This window comes from Crotalus tigris, unplaced genomic scaffold (genome assembly GCF_016545835.1).
Source record: "Crotalus tigris isolate CLP2741 ecotype Arizona unplaced genomic scaffold, ASM1654583v1 scf7180000019068.10715455, whole genome shotgun sequence".
NCBI classification, from domain to species: Eukaryota; Metazoa; Chordata; class Lepidosauria; order Squamata; family Viperidae; genus Crotalus; species Crotalus tigris.
Window position 1 is genome coordinate 9,266,563 of NW_024097358.1, and position 25,258 is coordinate 9,291,820.

At 37.6% G+C, this 25,258-nt stretch overlaps 1 protein-coding gene across 27 annotated transcripts in view; it reads right to left on the reverse strand.

Annotated features, from left to right (window-relative positions):
* Positions 1–14,993, reverse strand: part of MAPT (microtubule associated protein tau) — a 90,343-nt gene extending 75,350 nt beyond the window's left edge. For 4 of the 27 annotated variants that reach the window (XM_039359039.1, XM_039359053.1, XM_039359049.1 and 1 more), the window contains exon 1: positions 12,967–13,175. In XM_039359039.1, coding sequence (XP_039214973.1) covers positions 12,967–13,105 — 139 coding nt within the window. In that variant the 5' untranslated portion in view covers positions 13,106–13,175. Of the gene's footprint in view, positions 1–11,310; positions 12,820–12,895; positions 12,918–12,966; positions 13,291–14,389 lie in introns of those variants that run through there. The other 23 variants (XR_005558610.1, XM_039359032.1, XM_039359052.1 and 20 more) reach the window with 22 other exon arrangements.
* Between the last annotated feature and the right edge of the window lie 10,265 nt (positions 14,994–25,258).

Consider the following 25,258-nt stretch of genomic DNA (forward strand, 5'->3'; position numbering starts at 1 on the left):
TGTCTTCTGATTTCAGGGCCTCCGCTGCATCCCTGGCTATCGGGGGTGGAGAAAAGAGGGTTGCAATCGATTCATCTATTGATGGCACTTCTAATCTCTGATAGTGCCGGATCTTTATTGAACATTTTCTTGTCTGCCCCCACCCCATTGGGAGAAAGGAACCAGGTGCCCCCATGTTGATCTGAACAGAATCAAAGAAGAGAGGTGGACAGGGAACAAAGTGTTGGGTATAAGTGGGCTGTGAGAACACTTCGTTGTTTGTGACCTTACTAGTTGAGAGATTGGTGGAGGTTCCCTTTTGCGGGATCGAGGGCCTCTCAATATTTGCAGTGCCGCTGGTCTTGTGTAGCAGCATCTTGAATAAGGATGGATTAATCAGGCCTACAAACGGAGGAGGATCTGGAGATACATCCTCTTCGTTGGACAGTCTCTGATCCGTCAGCTCATGGTCCTCCGCAGGAGACCACCTGCCTCTGGTGGACCTAGAGGAGGAAATAGAATCTTGATACACAGAGGCCTCCTCTTGAGAAAAATGGGAGCCACCCCTAGAGGCCACAAACCTGGAACATTGGTGTCTTGAGGAGGCCATAGCCTGTGCGACAGCCTGAGATATCAGGGACTGAAGGTATTCTGAAGACATTGCTCCATGATTATCTGAGCGACGGGTGCCTGCTTTTGAACCCAAATCTCCAAGCCCCTCACTTATTTGAGAGCCGTTCCCCTGTTCCGTATCAGCCTCTGTTTCCAGAGGTTTCTGGCAGGGCTTCCTTGTGCCAAAAATTTCTTCCTCCCTGTAACTGGGTGGCTCTAATTCGTCTTCAGTGGAGTTTTGCCTCCTTTCAGCTCGGGAGAATTGTTTCTCTAGAGCTTGGTGACGTTGCTTAGCGTCTCTGTCCGCTGCTTTGGAAGGCCTTTTGGCAGATATTGCCTTGGCCTTGATCTTACCAGCCACCTCCTGTTTAAATGATCTCTGTCTTTTACGAACAGGAGGGCTGGTGATGGCAGGTTCCTGCGCTGTTTGAACTGCGCTGGTATCTGCCATTCTTAACTGAAATAACTTTCAATTCTGGTCTAATTCAGGGTAATTGTGAGTTGGCTGATCTATGTCTTGTGCTCTTTAATTATTACTACTATTATTGTTATTCTTATTTTATTTATTTATTTATTTATCATTATTATTATTGATCATCGTACAGTCAGCCAGATGTTCAGACTCGATTTGGCATTTTGTCTACCTATTGAGTCCTTACCCAGGACCTGGGATAGGCAGATGTGGATGTTTGATGGCATTACAGATATCGTCGCAGGATGGAAGCAGTTCCTAGTAAGGCTGCCTTTTGCAATTGACTAATAGCGAATTTGTCAATGCCAATGGTGTTTAAGTGGTGCTCCAGTTGTTTTGGGATTGCACCCAAGGTGCCTATGACTATTGGTACTACTCTTGCTTGCTTTTGCCACAGTCTTTCTGTTTCTATTTGTAGGTCTTTGTACTTTGTTATCTTCTCCAGTTCTTTCTCGTCTATTCTGCTGTCTCCAGGCACTGCCACGTCCACTATCCACTTTTTTGTCTTTCTTATCGACAATTGTTAACTCTGGGGTGTTATGTTGCAGGTGCTTGTCTGTTTGAATTCTGAAGTCCCAGAGCAGTTTACTTTTATCATTTTCTATGATTTTCTCTATTTTATCATCCCACCAGTTTTTGCTTACAGGCAAATGATCTTCCAATTCACCATTGTTGCTACTTTGTCATGCCGCTGCTTGTAGTCAGTCTGTGCAATCTTCTTGCAACAGCTTACCAGGTGGTCCACTGTTTCTTCAGCTTCTTTGCATAGCCGGCACTTAATGTCTGTTGCTGTCTTCTCAATTTTGACTTTATATGCATTTGTCCTTAAGGCTTGGTCTTGTGCAGCCAGAATTAGTCCCTCTGTCTCTTTCTTCAATTTTCCTGCTCTTAGTCATTGCCAGGTCTTGTTATCTGCTTTCCCAGCTATTTTTTTAATGTATTGGCCATGTAGTGCTTTGTCTTCCCATGCCTCTATTCTGTTCTTCATTTGGTCTTTCTTGTAGGCCAGTTTGGTCTCTCCAGTAGTCAGTAAGCCTTCCTGATATACTAATTTCAGTGCATCTTCATCATTGTTCTTCAGATATTCTTCCAAAGCCATTTTTTCTTCTTCAACTATCTGATGTACTTGTAGCATTCCATGCCCACCTATTTGCCTTGGTAGATAAAGTCTGTCAGTCACTGCGTGGATGAAGGGCATGATTCATTGTCATTATTTTTCTAGTTTATTATTATTATTATTATTATTTCTATGTGGCTAGGAAAAAGGACTGAGCTAATGGAGTTAAGGTTGTTATTGCCGAACTCAATCTCTCTCGTCTACGTCCCTCAGCTGGATTTCTTGGAGACTGTCTAAAAAACCCCCAAAAACAAACAAACTGCGCTTGTATTCGACCGAATACGATCAGCGTGAGCTGCAAGGAAGCCGCGGAGCTACGCGGAAACTCCGCAAATCAGCTGATCCTTGGGAGGGAGCTGTGGAGTCTAAAAGCCCTCCGCCGACCAGCTAATCCCCGGCTTCAGTCAATGGAAAAAAACAAGAGCCTTCGAGGTCTTCAGTTGATTTAAGGTAAGAGCCTTCGAGAGCTGTGTTACTCCTCCGCAGTTCACCAGCTTCCGTGTGAGTCACGGAACATTTAAAAGGGGCGCCCGCAGATCAGCTGGGTTCGCGTGTGTCCTATTGTTCCTACGCGGCTCGCCGGCTTCTATATGATCCACGGGAGGTTTAAATTGCCCACTAATCAGCTGTGCGAATGGATTCCGAATTTGCTTCAGCTATCCTGGCTATTATGGGAAAAGTGGGTTGGGGGGGGGAAGGAAATTGTCTCTCCCTTTGTTCAGGGTCACACTTGGTGACCGGAAAATGGTGCCCGGCTCCTAGTTTGTCCGGCAATCAGCTGGGCTCCGGCCGGCGATCGGCTGGGCTCCGGCCAGCCTCGTGGCTGAGCTGCGATCCGGCAGCAGAGAGGGTTCAAATGAACAGCCATTTGTTCCTGCAGTCCCCCCCCCTCAGATTGAGCAAAATATCAGAAATATACGATCTTAAGGAAGAATCAATTCAGGAGTCAAGAATGCAGTCTAATCGGGCTCAAGACTAATTGAGACTGGGGAAGGGAAGTCCCAGGAGGAGAGGCGGAGCAAATTGGACGACTAGTCTATGGGCAGAAGACGAAGAAAATCCATTGGTGGATTCTCCACTTGTCATGCTGGACTAGGAAGCAATATAAAGTTATTTTTTTGATCGAGATTAAAATATGACATATTTCTAATAAGCTCTGGTAACCCTTTATGGACTTTTTACCAACATCAGGACTGAAAAGTTGATGATTTATGGATTTGCATATAAATAAAGAGTATGTTTATCAGAAAGAGATATTTGTTTACAACCTTATAGGGGTGTAGAGTTTTTAAGTTTATATTTCTTGTGATAAAGAATGAAAGTCACTTTTTATATATTTATTTGTTTTTTTCTTTGCACTTTTTATTTCTCCATATCTCTTTGAGTTTACTTTGTATTTGATCCTATTACTGTAATTAAAATCTTCAATGATTATTTTTAAAAAGTTGCAAAGATATTAAACAGAATAAAATACAAACAATTCCATTTGTTATAATAATCATCTATAGAAGGGAACTAACGTTAAAACAAATATTTCAATTTATGCAAATGTCTGTGTATCATGTTCGCTTCATACATAATTTTCTTATCTTATATTCCAAAGAACCACTATTACATCTCCTATAAAAACTGGAAGTAACTTAAGATACATATTCCAGTAATGCCTCTCTTAAATCAAATTCAATTCTTAAGAACTAAAGAAATGGCCATGCATTTTCCTACCAATGATACAATAGTGGCTAATTCTGAGGTTTCCTGCTGGTCTCCCATCCAATTACTAATCATTTCCAGCTCTAATTAGCTTTTTCAAGATCAATCAAAATTAATTAGGTTCCTGGTTCATACAGGGTGACCAGGAAATAAGGATTCAATACCACTTTTAAAATAATGCTTCCACATTTAATATACTTTGGCATGAATACTTAACTCATTTCTGGATAGTTTACTTTTCTCTAACAATTCATTAAAACTCATAAAATTGAGTGGTAAACTTCACAGATATTCACAGATGTAAATTTTAAATATGCAATTTTTTAGAATTTAGTTATATCTAAATTTTATTTTAAAATGTATCTATCAATGCTTATTAAAAATACTATTAGCTCCGTAACCTCTAAACAATGTGACAAAATGCCTGTTCAAGGTGACAGCAAACCTAAATACTTGACAATCAATTACATTTATAATTTTGTAGTATTTTATTTTAGAGTTCACTCCCATAGTGTCTGCATCTTGTTTTGAAAGTAAAGAACACCGTAAGCAAACAAAACTGCAGTAGTTCAGAAACCTGTTTCAGTCTGAGTTCCAATCTGTTTTGGGATTGATCCACTTTAACAGATTACCTTTATTGGGAGAAAGCCAAGGGATTTTAAACCTAATACCATGCTTAAGCTATTAATGACACACGAACCATAGTACCTTACTGTCTGCTTCAACTAGCTGGAGACAGAGGACAGTGTTTTACAATGCTTAGTTCAGTTACTGCCTGTAATGTAGTATTGGATGGATTATTTTTCAGTTATCAATTTTCCCCACACTATTTAATTTCTTTATGAAGCCACTGGAAGTACTCATCACAAATTTTGAAGTAGTGTCATCAGTGTGCTAATTTTATCCAATACTATTTCACTGCTAAACTTAAATCAGGAAAGAGCATGGACCCCAGGCCTAGGACCCCAGTGGGAGCACATCATTCTGTAGGTGGTTAAAGGACTAAGGTAAGACCTCGCCTTGTCCCTTTATGCACCTTGCTCCCTCTCTTCTTCCCAATCCCAAGATCCTATTGCTACACAACATTTATAAGTAGTCAATGAGTATTGGGATAAAGTCTGAAACTAGAATAACAGATCTACTAGCTCCTCTGATTAAATGTGAGCAATTTACATCAAATCTGCATCAAATGCTTTGTGGCAGATACATATCCAGGCTAAAGTTAAGGATATTAAGGCTTAGGATCATTATTTGAAGAACTAACTACAGATAGCCTCCAAGCTCATCTTAAGAAATCCTGTTAACTGATGAACCTCTAGGAGCAATTTGAAGAGTAATAGGGACATGTCCTTTTCAAGGCTGTGTAAAGTAATCAATTTCTTTAACTCTGTTTTCATAACTAATACACAATCCTTTAATGGAGAAGACTCAAATATATATTTCTCAAGCTTTCTATGACTTATAGTAGTCCCCCCTTCCCCATTCTGATGCCCTCAAAGAACTAGATTACAACTTTTGGCATATCACACAACTGACCATACTGGATGGTGCAGACAAGAACCCAAGGACAAACATAATGCTACTGCAGTGGTCAGATCTGAATTTTGAGATCACCTAAAGGGCAGGATCCCAAAATGGTTGTTATGGCGGTGTGGCCAATCAGAAAACACCTCTATACCAAAGTAGAACAAAGTATCAGGATGCCACCACTTCCCTATTTATTGTCCAAGAACGCTTTGGGGTCTACATGATGCCTAGAGGCATTGCGACAAATACAGATCATGCTTGATGACAGTACTTTGCTTTGTTGCATGCAGGCATCCCCTTCTTTTTATTTTTTCAGTTAAAGAAAAAAATAAATATTAAGGGAGCTTGCCAGATCCCAAAGGATTTGCCACTAGACCAACTACTGCTTCTCAGCATAGTACTAGGGATCTAAGAATTAGAGGAATTCCAGACTATTCCTTACCTTACTTTGTTAATTAATTCACCAAGAAGAAAAACCTGCTCTTCTAACATAGGATTTAGCCTAAATAGCCCAGTAAAAAAGGTAAAAAATGTTCCAATGTTTCTTTTTCTTATTAAGCAAATTTTACTGATTTTCAAAATTAGTAGAAATAATCACTTATATTAAGTGGTTTTCCTGTGATTTTCAGCATATGTCCTACAACTGAAGAATATGTGCCTCTTTTTAGCATAAGAAGTTCTGTGAAGATGATAACTATCTCATGAAACAGATCAGCACTAGAAAGCAGGAGGCAAAACATCTCTGCCATATTCTAGCTTTCTTCTGCCAGTTACGAGCATCTTGCACTGTAAGAAGCACAGATCATTATGCAAAGGGGCTTCCTCCAGGCTTCTGCAATAATTTTTCCTCTGGGATTTCCACAGGAAGACAAGAACTCAGTTACAGCAGGTAAAATACTTCAGTGCTGAAACAGAAAACTCTAGGTATGATACACAGCAACTTGTCCCTGGCTAGGAATCTGTTGCTCTAGCTAGCTAACCAGTCAAGATTATAATTCTGAGTTGCCTTTTCCTGTCCTTTTGTAAGAGACATTTTCTCTCTCCCTTTCTAATTAAGGCCACCGTTTATATCAGATTTAGTTGCAAATCTGTACAGACTTAAACAACCGTGCATGAATTTTAAAGACGCATGAACAAAAAGGTCTTCACTGCAGCCTCAATTTGGAAATGAGGAATGCTCAATCCATTGTTCATTAGAGAGCAAAAAGAAAAAGTACCCCACCTCATTTACAGTACTAACTTTTTAATGTGTGTGTGCTAAAATTCCTCCTTCTATCAATTATAGAATTAGAATGCTTAATAAATATCTTTTCAGTGTTTAACCAACACTTCCCCAATGTTATCCCATCCAGATGTGTACTGTAATTTGGGGATGCTATAATCTAAACATTCTCATAGATAACAAGTTGGAAAAGCTGTCTTAAGAAGCGTTGTTTTTAAAAGGACCCTCACTGTGTGTGCTCCTGTATGAATCGAAGAACGTTTCCCTACTAGTTCTTTATGGAACTCTCTAATATCACCAAGCCCTTGATAAATCCTGCAAGCATTGCTGTTATTTTATCACAACGACTGACCTCATAAGACAGCGTAAGTCATTGTGAAAATTCCACCAAAGAGCAAATAGAAAGCAAACAGTGAAAAATCATTCCAAGAAATCCATTCCACCACCTCAGCACAATTCTTATCTCACAACTGAATGCCACACATTGCAGCTTTCTGATGAAGGATGCCTACAAAAGAGTCAGTATTTCAAGAGTAGGTTTCTTTTACTCATTTTAAACAAGATCAAATGTTGGTGGATCATAATATAGTAAGTTGTTCAGCTACTTTCATTTGTACTTGGGCTATATATTGTCTACATAAGCAGAATTTTGGGCAAAGAGGTGAAATCTGCTCATTTTGACTTATACCAAATAACAACCAAAACGTAATTGGAAACATTTAAAAAAGTATTAATATAAGTCATTGCTCTAGCCTCAATTGCTGTTTTTGTTAGATGCATCTTTTCTTTAGTGGCTTAGGAAATATGAACATTATGCCTACTATGTGTATTATGTTGACATATGCATGTAATTGCAGTTTAGCCTTATCAAATCAAGATGTTATGAAATATACTTTACATTTAGGATGAGCAGTTATAATACACATACATGCTACGTGCATGAAAGCATATCCTTCTTTAGAGTCAAATTAAAAACAGTTCTCTAAAGCCTTATCTATCTAGTCATAGCTGTCCATGAAATCACATAACTCAGTATCATGGCAACTTGAATAAACTTTAAATTCAATTATTGTTTCAAATCCCTCCTCTTGTAAATGCAAGTTATTTGCCAAATCCCACAGAATAGGAGGATAAGCCTCATTAGAATTAGATATCAGTTCTGTCCAAATCAAAGACAAAGGTAGGTCAAGAGTTCAGCAACATCCTTTAAACAAAATTATAATCTCTTAATTGTTAATTTTTCAAAAATTGACCATGACTGAAAAGGTGACAAACACTGTGTCTCTGAAATTGTTTCAGATAAGTTAAGCTTCTGTGTTTCTATTATTCCTTGAATTAACCATTACATTTTATTTCTAAATACAGATTCCAATACTCCACTTAACTTCCACTCAGTTTTCCTCTCCAGATAACATTTATACCATGCTTTCCCCCAAGCCAGGCCATTCTTCTTCAGTTACAATACTATCTACTACAATAGATATATTATGACTTCTGCCATGAATATTTGAAATTTTAATTTCTATACAAATTGCTGTAAAAGTACGCAGTCACATGATCTGATTCTGTGTCTTCTGAACTGGAGGATAAAGAGTTTAAGCATATCATCCAAATCCAATCCAAAGATTAGCAGCAGTTCCTATTTTCAATATCAAGACTCAGACTTGTTCCATATATCCAGAGAGATCATCCACGTTAATAGTGAAACAAAGTCTCCGTGAATAAGAAGTCCCATAAAATCTTCTCTACTAGAGCTGATGGGAGGGCATCAAATTGGGCTCTAGAAAAGGCCCATCAATATTTGTAACTACCATACAATATAGGGCTTGCAATTAATTGTCTGACAAATGGCAACAGAATTCAGGAGCACCGATGAAATTATTTTGGTGATCAATGTCCCTAATTTTCTTTTTTATTACTGAATTATATAACTGCATAAAAATTAATTAGATATGCTGCTTTATTGTACTATTGTTGTTGTTGATCATCACACAGTCAGCTAGACATTCAGATTGGATTTGGCATTTTTGTCTACCTATTGAGTCCTTACCAAGGATCTGGGATAGGCGTATCTAGATGTTTGATTTTGTTACAGATATCATCGCAGGATGGAAGCTGTCCCCAGTAAAGCCACTATTTGCAATTGACTGATGACGAATTTGTCAATGCCAATGGTGTTCAAATGGTGATTGTTGTTGTTGTTGTTATATTTTATTGCATAATCAACCAGATGTTCAGACTGGAATTTGCCATTTTTAACCACCTATGTAGTCCTTCCCAGGGACCTGGATAGGCAGATGTAGATGTTTGATGGTGTTACAGATATCATCACAGGATGTAAGCTATTCTGAGTGAGGCTGCCTTTTGCAATTGACTGAAGATGATTTTTTCAATGCCGATGGTGTTCAAGTGGTGATCCAGTTGTTTTGGATTACACCCAAGATAATATTGTTGTTATTTCTTTTCCCAGTAAATAATTGTTATATTAAACTATTTCTTTTACTGTATTTTTCTTAATGTAAAGATTGGTCAAAGACTGTAATAAAGACATCTGATCTGAACAAAGCAAATATGGATTCATATATAAAAGAAAAATATGAATCTTGCTATTATATGATTATGCAAGTTTTGCATGGACTTTTCTACACACACACACACACAAAATAGAAAGTATTATTAAAAAATAACATTTTCCTTTATTTTATGCATATGGTGAAAAGGGATGATATATCTAGCTGCATAATGTGAAGAGATTAATTAGCCAATAAATGAGTGATGCATACTGCACAGCAGCACTTTTTCTATTCAGTTTTCTATACAGGTGGTCCTCAAATTACGACCGCAACTGAGCCCAAAATTTCTGTTGTTAAGTGAGACATTTGTTAATTGAGTTTTGCCCCATTTTACAACATTTCTTGTCACAGTTAAGTGAATCATTGCAGTTGTTAAGTTAGTAACCCGGTTGTTGTGAATCTGGCTTTCCCATTGACTTTGCTTGTCAGAAGGCTGCAAAAGATGATCACATGACCCTGAGACACAGCAATGGTCATAAATATGTACCAGTTGCTAAGCATCTGAAATTTGATGGTCATAAATCACTTTTTTCAGTGCCTTTGTAACTTTGAACAGTCACTAAATGAATTGTTGTTAAGTCAAAGACTACCTGTACAGGAAACCCTGTTTGAAACAACTAACTGCTTAATTTTATTTATAGCTCAAGATAGAAAACATAGGTCTCTTCCCTTTTGTCATCATGAGGGAGGACATATAGGCTGGGCTAAGAAACTGCAACTGACTGAATAAACTCCATGTTGTGAAGGCCTTCTCCAATTCTACTATTAACACATTAATCTTTATATTACCCTCATTCTTTCATAAAATATACTTTTCTCAAGAAAGTCTCAGAGATCCTAATTTTGCTACCTGCATATGTCTAATGGATGACTTGCCAAAGTCTATTCTGACTTTGATCAAAAACATTTATTCCTATTTCCTCCACTGCATTTCTGCAATTGGAAAACTTCATTTTATTCAGAGGCAGTTTCAAATTCATATAATTAGAAATAACTATATAATAGAAATGTAAATATAACCTAAAATGATTTAATGTTTTATCTCCAAATTGTAAACAGATGTGTACAAATTGAACTTTAAACATGGAAGGCAAGATTCTACAACCCACTGAAGCATCTTTAAAATACATTTCTAAGAATTTATGTTCTAATGAAATAAGAGAAAAAGTGGAAAAATAGAAATGTATTAGTAAGGAAAAGCTTTTTAAAGGCCAATATTACACCACCATCACTATACCCCACAAAAAAAGGACAGATTAATTATGCCATTTGCCCAATGAATTTTGGTAATTACCTTTAAGTTATTACACTGTAAAATAAGATATAGGTCATGAAATGGACTGGAGATGCTACACACCAAAACAGATTGGAAACAACATACTATAGAATAGTGTGCTATCCTGCATAAATACAAACAATTTCCAATTTATATTTCGGGGGGGGGGGGGAACCAAATTGCTCTAGTTTGATTCCAATCTTCTAGAGCAGTGATTCTCAACCTTTCTAATGCCGTGACCCCATAATACAGTTCCCTATGTTGTGGTGACCCCCAAGTGGGTGTGGCCACCAATAAGAGGGAGTAGGACAGCTAGGGAAAAGGGAAAAAAATGGCGGACAGCATGGTTTGGTGACCCCCGTGAAATGGTCATTTGACCCCAAATGGGGTCCCGACCCACAGGTTGAGAACCACTGTTCTAGAGAAACCTCACTAAATAAGACTTCTAAACTTAAATGCCCATGGAATATTTCTGTTAAAAGTCAATACGAGTTTGTTCCTTCAATGTTTGCTGTCTATGAATGCAGGCTTTTAAAAGAAAAATATTACACAATCAAGACTGCAATTAGCTAAATAGCTCTTGTAACAGAGACCCCTCCTCTTTCTGTCCTCTTAATGAAGCATCCACTAAAAGCAGCAGAAAAATACATAATGCCTGAAAAGCCAAAAGATGATGTAAATGTTTATTTATCAAATTCACCTGGCCACTCATCTCATGAAAAGCAACTTTGGGCAGCATATAATGGCTGCATCTTAAGCATCATATTCTATGCCAGTACAACACACAAATATGCCTTATTTTGAAAAAGTAAGTTCATGTACCCAAGTTCAAATAAAACAAGCTGCAGTTACAATCAAATTAAGGAAACTCAGCCTCAGCCTAGTCTGCCATGCCATTCCTCATGTCACAGGTACATACTGAATTTTGCAAAATTACAATTATCTTCCTGTAAAAGTTATCCAGTTGCCAGTTTTCTCAGAAACACAAGTCCAAGTAGTAAGGGTTTATCTAAATTCCCAGGCATAGATAACTTCTGCCAGCCAAGAACTTGTATATTCACATACGTGAGAAGATACCTCTCAAATCACTTAGGCTGAGCTGTGCAGAAAATATGCTTTCAGAGAATAAGGCTGGCCTTCAAGGGAGGAAGCAACTTCAAGAATTTTTTTTTGTTTCCATCAAAGCACACCACAAAACATCCATTCAAATGCCCTGAAAAGCTTAATTAACATTGTCTCTATTAGTGAGTATCCTTATGAAACATTAATTTAAAATACCCATGACAAAATATAAATAACCGTATTAGTAATTACTGAATATTTCCTGTGCTTCCCAGCAATGTAAGGCCTGAAATGGGGATAGAGAAACATGGGGTGGGGGATGGGGAAGGAGAGTAAAGCAAATTAAAAAAAAATAGGAGTCACATTTTCAAGACCTTCATTTCTATAAATTCGTCTCCTGCACATCTGCCAAAAATCAAAACCAACCATCTAGATCACAAAGTACACACGGAATCCAACCATAATTAAAACCCATTCACTATAATTAAAATTAAATTATATGATCAGCAGCATTAAAAAAAATTAAAGAACAATCCCATATGTTTCCAAAAAATCTTGGCTGGTGGGAAAATTCTAATTACTTCCAAAATAGTTTGTTAAATGAACAAAAATACAAAATTAAGATGAGGCAATACCTAGGTGCTCAAGTGCAAAGACAGAATCCAAGTCTCACTGTAATAAAACAAGATTTCCCCAGCAGCTGTAACGGGATCATTGTTTCATGTGCTTCCTTATCATTCAGTTTCATAAAAGAAAGCTGATGTCATCTCATGGTTATTAGGAGGGTATTCTCACTCATAAGAGAAGGATTTGTGCTAGGAGTAATATAATGTCAGAGGCTTATCAGGTATTGATTTGATGTGTATATTTTTTGTTAAATGTTATAGTTATGTTGAATTGTGCTAGACTGTACAACCGCTTACAGTTATGTGACTCAAGTGACATACAAGTCTTATATAAGTGTCTCAGAAACTCCTTGTTCAATCTAATCATTGGGTGATTTTTAATATGTTTCTAATGTACCAATTCAGAATTATTATAAGGAATAATAACTTGTGTTACCCTAAGATGCTGTTAGTTCCAAAGTGTTATTACATGAGCAATCTATATTCACACATTATGAAAGTTAATAATCACAAATGCAATGCCTTATATATCAACTATTTTAAGAGCTAAGGAAAAGTATAGAACCATACCAAAATGCTAAAAATGTATTTGCAGCCCTTATTTATACTATACCTGCTTTCAAATTATAGTTAGCTGCTGTCCCTTCTGAAAAGAAAATACAGCAAAAATATCTAATAAAATATATTATTATATTAAGCCTAGCAAAAATAACACTTACAGTTAATGCTAATATAGCAGTAGACAAAAGAGTTTCTCCCTTCCATCCCCACCCAAGCTAGAAGAACATACCACAGCTTTTACCCAATGAAAATGGTACTTTGCATCCATGTATTCTGGCTGAGTAGGGGCGTGACCAGCTGCTGCTATTAGAACCATTTTTCTCTGAGAAAAAAAACCAGTGGAGATACTGAAGGGACACAACCATCATGTATGAAATCACTGGATGGTGGCAGCAATTCTCTGAAAGATAATCTAGAACCTCCCCCCCCCAAAGTCTACTGCATCTATAGCCAAATGAGTATACACAGATGTTTGTGGGGGAGGGGGAAATAGGGAGGAAAAAAAATGACATGCTTTTTATTTTTCTCCAACTCACCAATCACACCCACTGAAAATGTAAATCTCATAATGCTGACCTACATATATAGAACAAAGCAGTTTATTTCTCTGAAAAGATGACCTTTATAAAATTCTTTCTACACTTAGTGAAAATGAATTAATGTATTAATTTATGAAAATGGAGGCAGAATATTTTTTCCCCCTTTCTTAGGTATTCAAAGGTTTTTCCACCATTAAATTGTTAGAAACATGACATGGACTGCAAAACATGGCACCACCGAAGTGAAGAGCAGGGAGCCCATCCTTTTTCTCTTTTCAAGATCCACACCTACTGCAGTACCAACAGCATATAATTCGCCATCACCCTCAGCAATTAAAATGAACCTTCCAAACAAAAAACCAAATGCACCAGGGGTCTAGGCTTTGGAAAGAAGGAAAAGAATACCGGAAAGAAAAGAATAGGAAGCGAAAATCAAGACATACTTAAAATATAAGTGGCAAATAGAAAATTGTTTAAAAACAGGCACACACGCACGTGAAAATCACATTTCATGCTGTAGTGCTGCAAATGAATGTAAATGAAACAATGCTATGCTTTTTAAAGCCTTCTTAAACCTCTGCCGCTTCTCATACAACTACATCTACCCTTGAGGGTCTCAGAGACACACCCCTCCTGCCCCATTTTGAACTGCGAGAATCTCCATTGAGCGCCGAGCTTACAATACACCAAAAAGGGAAAGTACTAATTTGCAGACCGGAGACAGGTGGCGAGTGCGTATTGGCAATAAGGCTCTTCTACTTCGAAGAAGTGCGGTTAAAGGAGGCGAGGAGAGATAAGCTATTTCAAATGCTACGGCTAAGAGATAGCAGTAACAGCAACGGTAAAGACTGCGCGAAGGTGTCTATCCGCCGACCTTTCACTCCACTCAAATTACGCTGGCTTCTGAAGCCGCTGACTCCCGAGCTATTTTATCCGTAATCTGCACCTCTGTTTCCAGCCATTGCCGAAGCAATCGCTGCGTAACCGCACGCACCTGTGCGTTCCATGCACCCCGCCCGGCCATCCCCGACCCCCCAACGCATGGAAAGTCTGAAGGCCCTGAGTGTACCTTCCCCGACTGGACGCAGCAGGCACCCCTGTGGGAAACCCTACCTGGTGCTGCGGTTGCTAACTCTGCTGCAGGGAGAGCTCGCTGGAAAGTCTCGCTCACTAGAGCCGGGAGGAGGGGGAGTGACAGGAGAGAAGGAGCGACCGAAGAAGAACGCGCTTAACTAAAGCCGGGAACGCGCCCTAAGCTCCGGAACCTTCCCTAGAAGAAGCCGTACACGCGCGTTCGCGAAGGCCCACCCAATGCTGCCAGAGCCGGCTCGACCAAGCAGGCGCAAAAAGCTCACCCGTGTCCTCTTTCACCAGACACCACCCTACAGGCGTGTGCGCATGTGTCGAGTCGTTGCGCTTTTTCCCAGCCTGTGTTCTTTGTCTCCTGTAGGAAAAAGGCTGTTTCCCAAAAAGAAGTGGGGTGAGGGTGAGGATGGGGAATGGATTCGCGCGCCCTATAGGAAAATAAAATAGTAACCGCCTTCAATAGTATACGCCGATATAACAGGCCGAAATGGGGGTCTTTTCTGTGGTTTTAAAGCTGGGGAAAGGCTGCTTTGGATCCGGGAACCTTTTCTCACCTCTCTTTCAGAGAAGGCTAAAAGGCCAACGGAGGATGTTCCATACGAACAATGGAAGCCAGCGACCCTTCTTAAAGGTCTTATTAAAAGCAGCAACTAAAAGGGAGAATAAATCCTAAAAGGAGAGCAAGAATAGAAATGGCTTCTGCTGCTCTCCTTATCTGTATTGATAATACACATTTTCATTTTGAAATACGTTATTTTTTGCTTTTCTTTGTTTAATCATTAGCATTTTAATATTTTACTATATTGTGTTTGTTTGTTAAAAAAATACTAAAACACTGAAAAGGATAAATTACATGCATGTTTCATAAAAGATAGTCATGGGAGAGGCCTGGCAACCCTATTTTTACCCAATCCTCACGGTCATCATTTTGCCCTGTCCTCAGCTCATGATTTATACTCAGCCCTACTTTGCTACTTTCAGTAATGCAACTCAATCCTACATAAGCTGCCACAATCCTGCCACTATGCTATCTACATACATACAACCCTTTTGTATGTTTCTAATCTTTAATTGGGCAAGTTTTTAAATCAAGGTACCTCAAATGGGCTAACTATAAGAATGCATCCAATATCTGTAACCCATGGGACTGAAAAGCATTTTCACACCAGTTGTATCGGTGAAGTTATGGCCAATGCAACAATGCTACACCACCCTGCAGCACCACCATCCTGTACTCATGTGATCATGATTTCTGATGGTCCCTATCTGCTTCCCATAAGCAAAGTCTGTGGGGATGACAGCAGGAATTTGAAACCCACCCCCACTGCCTTTTTGCCTGCCTGTGATCATTTTGTTTATCAGTTTATGTAAGGAATTATCCCTTAAAAATGAGATCTCCTTAAAATGTTGCTTTAGCCACATTCCAAAGGGCTGTATCCTTTGCCCAGAATAATTTTGCTACATTTTTGTTCCCAGGTGACATTGACATTAGGGAAAAGTTTATACCTAGAAAGGAATATCAGACAATAATGAGAATGACTATTTATTAAATAATCAATGGCTTCAGTAAATTCACTTGCCCAAACTTATAGGCAATCCTGTGTTAGCAAGCCACAAAATAAAACCAACAACAGAAGTCACAACTGTAAATCCCCAATAGGATATTCTATTTATATTCAGCAAAAGCTGGGTTCTGCTAAGGATAGTGTCAGAAAGTCTAGCCTATTACTGTCTGGTCATTCCTTATCTCCCACTTCATTGTGATAAATAATATTCCTGTGAATATCTATGCCATCTGAAAAATCATAATATCAACATAAAAAGAATAATTTAAACACTAAGAGTTCCTTTTGTTTCATCATTAATCCCTTATTTTATTTGTAGTTCATTTATAGTTTGCTCTTAATATAAATGAACTACCATATTAATAATACCATATTCATTATTTGGCATGAAATTTTGGGTACCCAGATTATGTCTAGCTATATAAATATCATTTTAGCTATTCTAAATTTAGTTAGATATTGTCTAATAAGGTACTGTTATTGCTAGAAAATCCCTCAATATTTATTGAGATCCTTATTAAAATTGGTCTTGACAAAGTCCTTTTTGGTGAATTCATTCCTTGGATTTCCCAGGTTTGATCTAGCTTGAGAAGGATTAGCCAGCAATCAAAATTGCTGTTGCCCAGGGTACGCCCAATTGTGATTTGAAATATTGGTCCACAATCTTTGAGGAGGTTCCTTCTGTGTACCTTCTGAAGTCTCTTAGTGTGACACTCAACAGGATGCTCTCTTTTAAACAGCATTGCGTGAACACTAAGGCTAAAGTCAGCTAGAGGAACAATATCATCAGGAAATTGATGAAATACAAATGGGGAGCTCAACCATATATGTTGCGTACATCACCTTTGGCATCTCTGCAACTGAGTATGCTGCTCCAATGTGGGGTGTATCTGCACACATGAAACAAGTTGATATTGTAGCTTCTCAATGAAGCCATACACTTAGTGACAGATTATCTCAAACCTACACTAACTGAGAAAATATATCCCCTCACTGGCTTTTCCCAACCTATGGTCACGAGAGAAGTAGCAGCTGATGCCAAGAGAATTAAGCAAGAGAATGATCCTCAATATTCTCTGAATGGACATATGCCTCAAGCTCGCCAACTCAAATCTAGGAATAGCTTTATGGCAAGAATAAAACATTCTCGAGGGTACACAAGAATAAAATCAAATTGAGACCATTGAGCAAGGAATAACATTAAAGGAGGATATGGCTAAGGATTTGGCCTCCCTTATACTACCTGGAGGACCCTGAATAGATTGAGAGTTGGAGTGCCTAAATGTAAAACCAATGCGCTCAAGTGGAGACTTTAGTGGATAACAACATGCTATGAGAATTTGGAGAGATTCAGAGGCTGGCTCATCTGGTCATGTGTCAGCTACTACCAGAAATATGTACCGATAATGACTTATTTTTGACCAATGACAAAGTCAAGAAGATGGCTTCATCCTAGCAGTTTAAAGTTTGATCTAGACACAGAGGAAGAAGAATTCAGTTAGATGATAAGGAGCATTTTAAAATACTGAAACTTTCCATAAAGTCATTTATGAATTGCTATCATGTTCTTAATCGTCTCTTTTCTATTAATTACTCTAGGAGGCCCAATAAGATGTCGAAGGACACCTCTCTTAAGTTTGCCAAGTTTCCTGCTTCACCTATTTTTTATAACTTTTTATACTATTTTATCAAAATTATTGGGGAAGTTAGTAAAACTAATCAACCTAGGGCTCATCCTCACATCCCAGTAACTGCAGCACAAAGATGCTTGTTTATTTTAATTTTGATGACAATCACCTTTGTTTCATTGGCAATCAGCTGTGAAAATAGTTTAGCTGTAGCTGTTTAGGTAGCAATAGTAATATAGTCTTCCCCTTTTCCCAACAAAAGCCTTGCCATCTTATTAGGGTGATATTGGAAATGTCCCAACTAGGACCTGAAATTCCTATTGGTCTCAATGCCACTTTACCCTTGATCAGTAGGCATGTTGTCCATGGTCACTTCAGCTTGGGCTCTTATAGAGACCAAACATTACTGTTCACATTTCTGCCAAGGAATTGGCTGGCCTTGCCAAATATGCTGTCTGGGCATTATGCATGCTCTTTAGTACTTATATAGCACTCTTCTGGAAAAGTAATGTCTTTTTTTAAAAATCATATTTAGTTTTTTTTAAAAAACTGCACTAGATCCATCTTTTTTTTAAAAAGATCAGCAGCCTTTAAGAATCTGCCAATCTTATGTTGATTTAAGCAAGGATTATGAGTTGCGTCTATCAGTGTGTTGTTCTTTCCCAAACTAGTTCATTAATAGCATTGCAGCTTTATTTACATGACTATACCTCCTACTGTTACTCACAGGGTATAATAGTTTACATACACAGGCTACTTTCAGATACTGTCCAGTTAGATTCCCTTGCATAATTTGGAATGTAATGTGAATGGTGTGAAATCGTCTTTTCCTTCCTTCCTTCCTTCCTTCCTTCCTTCCTTCCCTTCCTCCCTCCCTCCCTCCCTCCCTCTCCCCTCCCTCCCTCCTTCCCTCCCTCCCTCCCTCCTCCTCCCTCCCTCCCTCCCTCCCTCCCTCCCTCCCTTCCTTCCTTCCTTCCTTCCTTCCTTCCTTCCTTCCTTCCTTCCAGGAGAGATCACAAGAGCAGCTTAGAGCCATAAGGTGACATGGGAGCGAGCACCCAAATGCTCTTCACAATTTCTTCATTGCACACGGCAATGTATCACTCGGGCCATTTCTGACATGGGAATAGCATGCTTCTGAAAGAATGGTAAACCCTGGTTAAAAAAAAATAGCCTAGCTAACAAGTTGTGAGATAGAGGAGGGACACAGGATAATGCATGAAACAGTTCTCTCAATGTGCTGGACAGTTCCCTTCCAATTAATCCTGCTCTGTTCCATCTCTGCACCCAGTCAGCTATTTTAGGATATTGCCAAAAGCCTACTTGACATATATTTCAAAATAGCCCATGTAACATGACACTAGCATGGAGCAGTACCATATTAGTGACCTGTCACTTGGGCAACTTGAATGATAATTAAATAGCTTATGCCCCAGTTGTTGTTGTTAATTGCGAAGTCGTGTCCAACCCATTGCAACCCCATGGACAACATTCCTCCAGGTCTCCCTGTCCTCTACCATCTTCTGGAGTCCATTTAAGCTCACGCCTACTGCTTCAGTAACTCCATCCAGCCACCTCATTCTCTGTCGTCCCCGACACCCACCCAATTCATCCACTGCACCTCATCACATATTAAAAGAGAATTATTAGTTATCATTTTCCTACTGATTTATGGGTTCTGAAACAGAGGAAATCCAGTTGGAGGAATTAGTGCTTAACTTATCCTGCATCAAAACTATAAACACGATACTACATGCAAACTTCACTGACAATGTTATTCAGAGCACAGGTATCAGGCAGCACTAATTATACCAGCATATCTTTCTACCAGCTTGAGGAATTGAAGAATATTGTATTAATGCAGCCTTGAGGAAGAGCCTCAAGCAAAAGGAAAAGATGTAATAAACCGGAATGGTCTAATCCTATCTAATTGATGAATATATGGAAGAAAGTGATTTTTATTATGGGTCCTCAAATCAGTGCTTACTCTTAATAATTACATAGATAGACTTTCTCTGGGATATTTCTCTTCAATCTGGCTCTTCAGGTCTTGCAACAGTGAATCCATCATTCTACAATTCACCTTGTTGCTGATTGTTCTCTTTCTCTCTTTCCCTCTAATTTTCCCAACATTATGGGCTTCTCAAGGGAACTGGATCTTATGTCCCTTATTTGTGCATAACTGAAAAATGATTTTAAGTCACATTTTTCAGTGTAACTTTGAATGGTCACTAAACAAAGTATTGTAAGTTGAGGGATACCTGTATATCCCATCCAGCAGCCATTATTCTGATAAGCAAGGATCAACATTAGACCAACAATCAGAAAGTAATGGTCAAGGAACAAAAAGGAAGAAACACAGTCTCAACAAACTGTCAGGGCCAGCTACTAATGTATATATAATAGGCAGCAAACCCCTCACTCATTTTCACTGATGATGTTACCTAGCTGGGTTAAGAAATGTCTGCAAGCAAACAACTTTAGTAAACAAGAATTGCCCACCTCAATATTCTTTTTATCCTTCATCAAAACAAAACATTGTCTGTACAATTCTGATTGTTGTAAGTACAGGCATATCTGAGTATATTTTCCAAAAGACACATGGATACCCTACCAAGCTATTCTATATTTTTTGATTACTAGTTCCTTTCCTGTGGATAATCATTTCCAAAAGACCACTTCAGTAACTTCTCTGTTAATTCTAAGGCTGATTGCTATTTAATCTTATCCCAATTTTTCATTGCGCTTCATGATTTGTATTACTAGTTTCTACATTGTTTGCATTTTAAACCTAAGAGTAATATCAGAACAGTACAGTCTTTCTCAGGTTTTAATTGTTCCAATTCAGGTTCCCTCAATATTTGCAGCATGTAGATAAATAAATAAGAAAAGCAAGTAAACAGCTTTGTTTCACTCCTTGCTGACATGCAGTCAGTCTTTTTCACTGTGTTCTGTCTAGACTGTGGCTTCCCAACCTGTGTACAGATTTCTTGTGAAAATGAGAACTTTTGATATTCTGGTTAATTGAGGATATACCACAGCTTCATAATTAATGAAATATATATTGATCATGTTGCTCTTGGTTTTGTTGTTTGATTTTGTTTTTCAACTTTCTCAATTATCCCATAGGCATCAGCAATAATGAATCTTGTTCCTCAGCCATTCCTAAAGTTATCTTAAATATTCTGGAATCTCTTTTTCCAGGAAGGACTGTACTCTGAGTTGAATGATCCAAAAAATCATTTTGCTGGAAATAAAATTAAGAATATTGTATGATAATTTGCACTAATAAGCCACCTTTCTTTGGTACAGAACACGAACTAACCTCTTTCAATCTATTGGCCACTATGTCATTCTCTAAATTTCCTAGCACAGCATGGTTAAAATCATTAATCTTATATTTCATGCCTTATTTCATGAATTTCATGAATTTCTGTAGTCTTTCAACTTGGTAATGACAGACTTAACTTCATCTTCTAGTATTATAAGAAAATCTTTTTTTTAAATGTTGATATGTCTCCTAACCAGAATTTCTTTATATCTCTGATTTTTTTAAATCAATTATTATCCATACAATAGTGACCTTTAGAATGGAAATTCAAAATTAGAATTTCCTCTTAAGTTCAGAAATCACTTGGAAAACTTTGTTTTTTCATGTCTGTTTACATCTTCAATGTCTTTATAGATGATGTAATATCATCATCTATACAGCTTTCTGAATTTTTTTTTTTGTTAAGTTCCTTCTTAAAATATTTTTTGACTTCAGTCTCCTCTCCTCTTTTCACTTCAATTCTGATATTCTGTTTGCTTTCTTCTGGTTTTTGGTTCTTTAAGATTTATTCTTATTAACCACTTCATTTTCTCTAATTCCCTACCAATGACGTTCAGTACTTCTAAACAATTCCTGGTTATCTCCTTGAAAATAGTGGCTATATGCTGAAGATCATATTGTGGAAACTGGGTGGTTTTGTTATTTTGTGTTAGCTTTACTTGTAACTTGCATATGAACAGTTTGTGATTTCTTTCACAGTTGGCTTCTGACCACCTTTTTGAGCTTATAACTAAGCTCTTCTGACTCCAGAAGTGGGGTTGATGGGCAGCTCCATCAGATGTCTATGTATATTTGCACTGATTATTTGAAAACTATGTTCACAATGAAGAAATTTCTATTGCTAAGAAAGACAACTGTTAAGTGAGTTTTGCCTGTTTCTTGCCACAGTTCTTAAGTGAATCACTGCAGTTCATAAGCTAGTGACCAGATTGTTAAATGAACCTGGTTTTCCCATTGCTTGTGAGAAGGTCACAAAAATTGATCATGTGACCTTGGCATACAGCAAGTAACAAATATGAACCCATTCCAAGTAACAAATATGAACCCACTCCAAGCAATTTTGATCACATGATCATGGGGATGCTGCAACAGTTGTATCTGAAAAATGGTCATAAGTCACATTTTTTAGTGATGTTGTAATTTGAACAGTCACTAAACAAATTGCTGTAAATTGAGGACTATCTATATGTCAAAAGAATGCAGAATGTCAAGAGAATGCAGGAATAAGGAATTTTAAGTTTTTACTAAAATAAGAAGAGGTAGGTAATGAATGAATGGGTGCCGTATGACTATAGATTGAATATAAAAGTGAGTGACTGCTACAAAATAAACATGAGGCAGTTTGATGATGCAGATAATGAAGACTGAATCATAAACAATAAAAGAAGAGGCACAGAATGGTGAGAAAGAGGAAACCTGAAAAAGTCATGGCTGCATGGAATTAATAAGATCGTCAAAAAGAGAATAATGAGAATCTCAGAGAACAAGGAGTAATATCTGAAATGATACAAGGGAATGATGGATAGAAGAATGCTTTGCATTAAAATATATATAATATGGAGAAGTATGTGGGGTGTTGGTAAAAACTCAAATTAGTTATATTTCTTTTTCCTTTTTCTTATCTTAGCTGTTTCATATCTTTCTTGCACTTTGCATAATGCTGCTTTTCCCAAAAAGAGCATTTTAATGGGTACCTGTGTAAATATATAAGCACAACAAGTAGAACGTGCTAGCAATCAGTGCTATCCTGTTTATAGGATTGTCTGTCTCCAGATCACTGATTAATAACTGAGTGTGTTATGTGAATGTGCTGACATCTTTACCACTTCAGTCTTATACAATAGCCAGAATCTATAAGATTGAGTCTGTCTATAAATATATAAAAAATAATATTTTCCAAAACTTCAGCCAAAAGTTTGCTATTCTCAGCCAACAATCTAAAAAAATATTTTCAGTGGGATATATTTTGCACTTTCTAATATATACTTTGCACTTTTCTATTTGATTCTCATTCTGGACTCTCATCCAGATTGGCCCTGGACCAACTCTGCTATATGGCATAGTGTTTTTTAAATCATTTATATTGTTTTTCTTGTCATGCATCAGTTAATTTGATCCTAGCAGAAAGCTTACGCTTTATTTTTATTGTTTTGAAACACCAAGGTTTTGAGTTTACCTGGTTTTCTAATGGCTTTGCTCTCTTTTTATCATAATCCTCACCTTTATTATTTATTATTATGTATTATTGTCTGCTTTATCTAACTATGCCAAGGAAAAAATACATGCAATCTTAGTCTTAATTCTTCTTGCAAAAAAAAGAGGGGGGGGTTGACTTTCTTTCATTGGATGTTATGTCAGCAGCTTTTCCACGCTTATATAAGCAATATACATTGAATTTTTGTCTCACAGTCGCTGAGTTCAGGTAAATTGATGCTATTATCACCACCACCACCACCACCACTATCATTACTTTGCATGCAAACACAGAGGCTTCACACTGCACTGCAATGCAATTTACACCCGGGGTGAAAGCTAGATTCCAAAAATGCCACCATTCTATCCTTCCAGCATCACTGCCAGCTGAGATTTTTTTATAAAAAAAGAAAAAATGGCATCTTTGTAGCACAATGATTACCCAACTAGTTGCCAATAAAACAATGCATATGTATGCAGACACAAACAGTGAGAGAAATTGCAGCTGTCTTCTGAAAATATGGAGAAATTAGGAGCTAGAAATTGTTAGGGGTTTATTTTTGTACAGAGTGGTAATAAGTAGCTATTAGATCAGAGTTTATTTTAAAAAATATCCTAACTGATGAGATGGCAATATCACATATCAAGCTACTCATTCAAAACAGCTCTTTTGATCATAGATAATTCTAGAGGATTTGAAAGTGTAGTCATTTTGTCACAGAGTTTTTGCAAGCAAGGGTAGGTTGAAATGTAGGGACAATGTACTGAATAAGAAAGCTGGAACTAAGTACCACCTTGACCTAAATCTTCCATTCATCAGCTCTACTGCATTATAATCCACAAGTCAAATCTATTAATCTCCTAGCGTTTTCTTTTTAAGAGGAAGAAAATAAATCAGAGCTGGCAATGAATGCCCACAGATAAGGAACAAGAGCAGTCAACAGGGAAGTACAAAGAAGCAAAGTATGGAAATTATATATGAAATTTACTTACAAACTTAGAAGTTAATTAAGAAGAGAAGTAATATTTGAAGATACATAATCCGTCTTAAATCATTTGTCAAAACTATTAGAAGTCACTAAAGGCAGATAAAAACCAACAGTGACACCTACTGGCAGGGTTGAATAACAGAATAAGGCACAGTTACCTCTAATAAAACAGCTCTTCCAGCCTAGGCCCCCACGCCAGATGTTTTTAGCTTTATGATTCCCAGCATTCTTAACCATTGCTGCTGTAGATCACTGAATATTTATTTATTTATTTATTTGATTTATTTACCGCTCATCTTACTTGAAGCAACTCTTGCAGTACAAAACCTATGATCACATTTTGGAAATCTCAGATCAGCTCAAGTCAGGCAGTGCAAAACTACATTCAGTAAACAATGGCTGATAAGTAGGGCTCCAGAGTAAACAAAAACTGTCAATCTGAAATGTTCCTCCTCATTAAAGGAGAATATAATCAATGGGTTAGATCAGTGCTTCTCAAACCTGGATAAATTACCCAAAATTGTGTAAAAGTGGGATTTTTTAGGAAAACCCAAAACTATTACCCAACCACAATAGGAACATTTAAGTTGGGACTGTTTGATAAGCAGTTAAAAACAACTTTCTGATAAGCAGTTTTGGATAAGGAAGGAAAAAAATTGGGAAGCACAATCTTAGATGATTAATGGGAACTATTACCATTTTTAACTGAGTAACTAAAGTTCGGAATTGGTCTCTGACTTGACAAAACTATTGTGAATTAATACCCATTCATTATAGCTTATTCCAACTATTTCAGTGATCCTACATTCATTTGTCATGATGAAAAATGGGGTGGGGTATTTTTCCTGTTGAAAACTGGCAGAAAGAAATAAACCTCCCATTAAATTATCAAAAGCAACAATAATCCCTGCAGGAATTTCTCTTCCTTTGCATTTAAGATAACTCTTGTCAAAGATAACAAGTAGAACAACCAGTCTTAAAACTGAGAATGAAGATATTGAAGTGTTAAATTGCTTCTGCCTTTTAGGATCAACCATCAGCAATAAAGGAAATGCAATCTAGAAATACATTGTCAACTAGCACTTGGTAAAGCAGCCTGAAGTCTTTGGAAAAGATATTCAAATGCCGTCCTGTGTCTAAATCTACAAAGATCAGACTTATGCAAGCATACTTTATGGAAGTACAAGTTG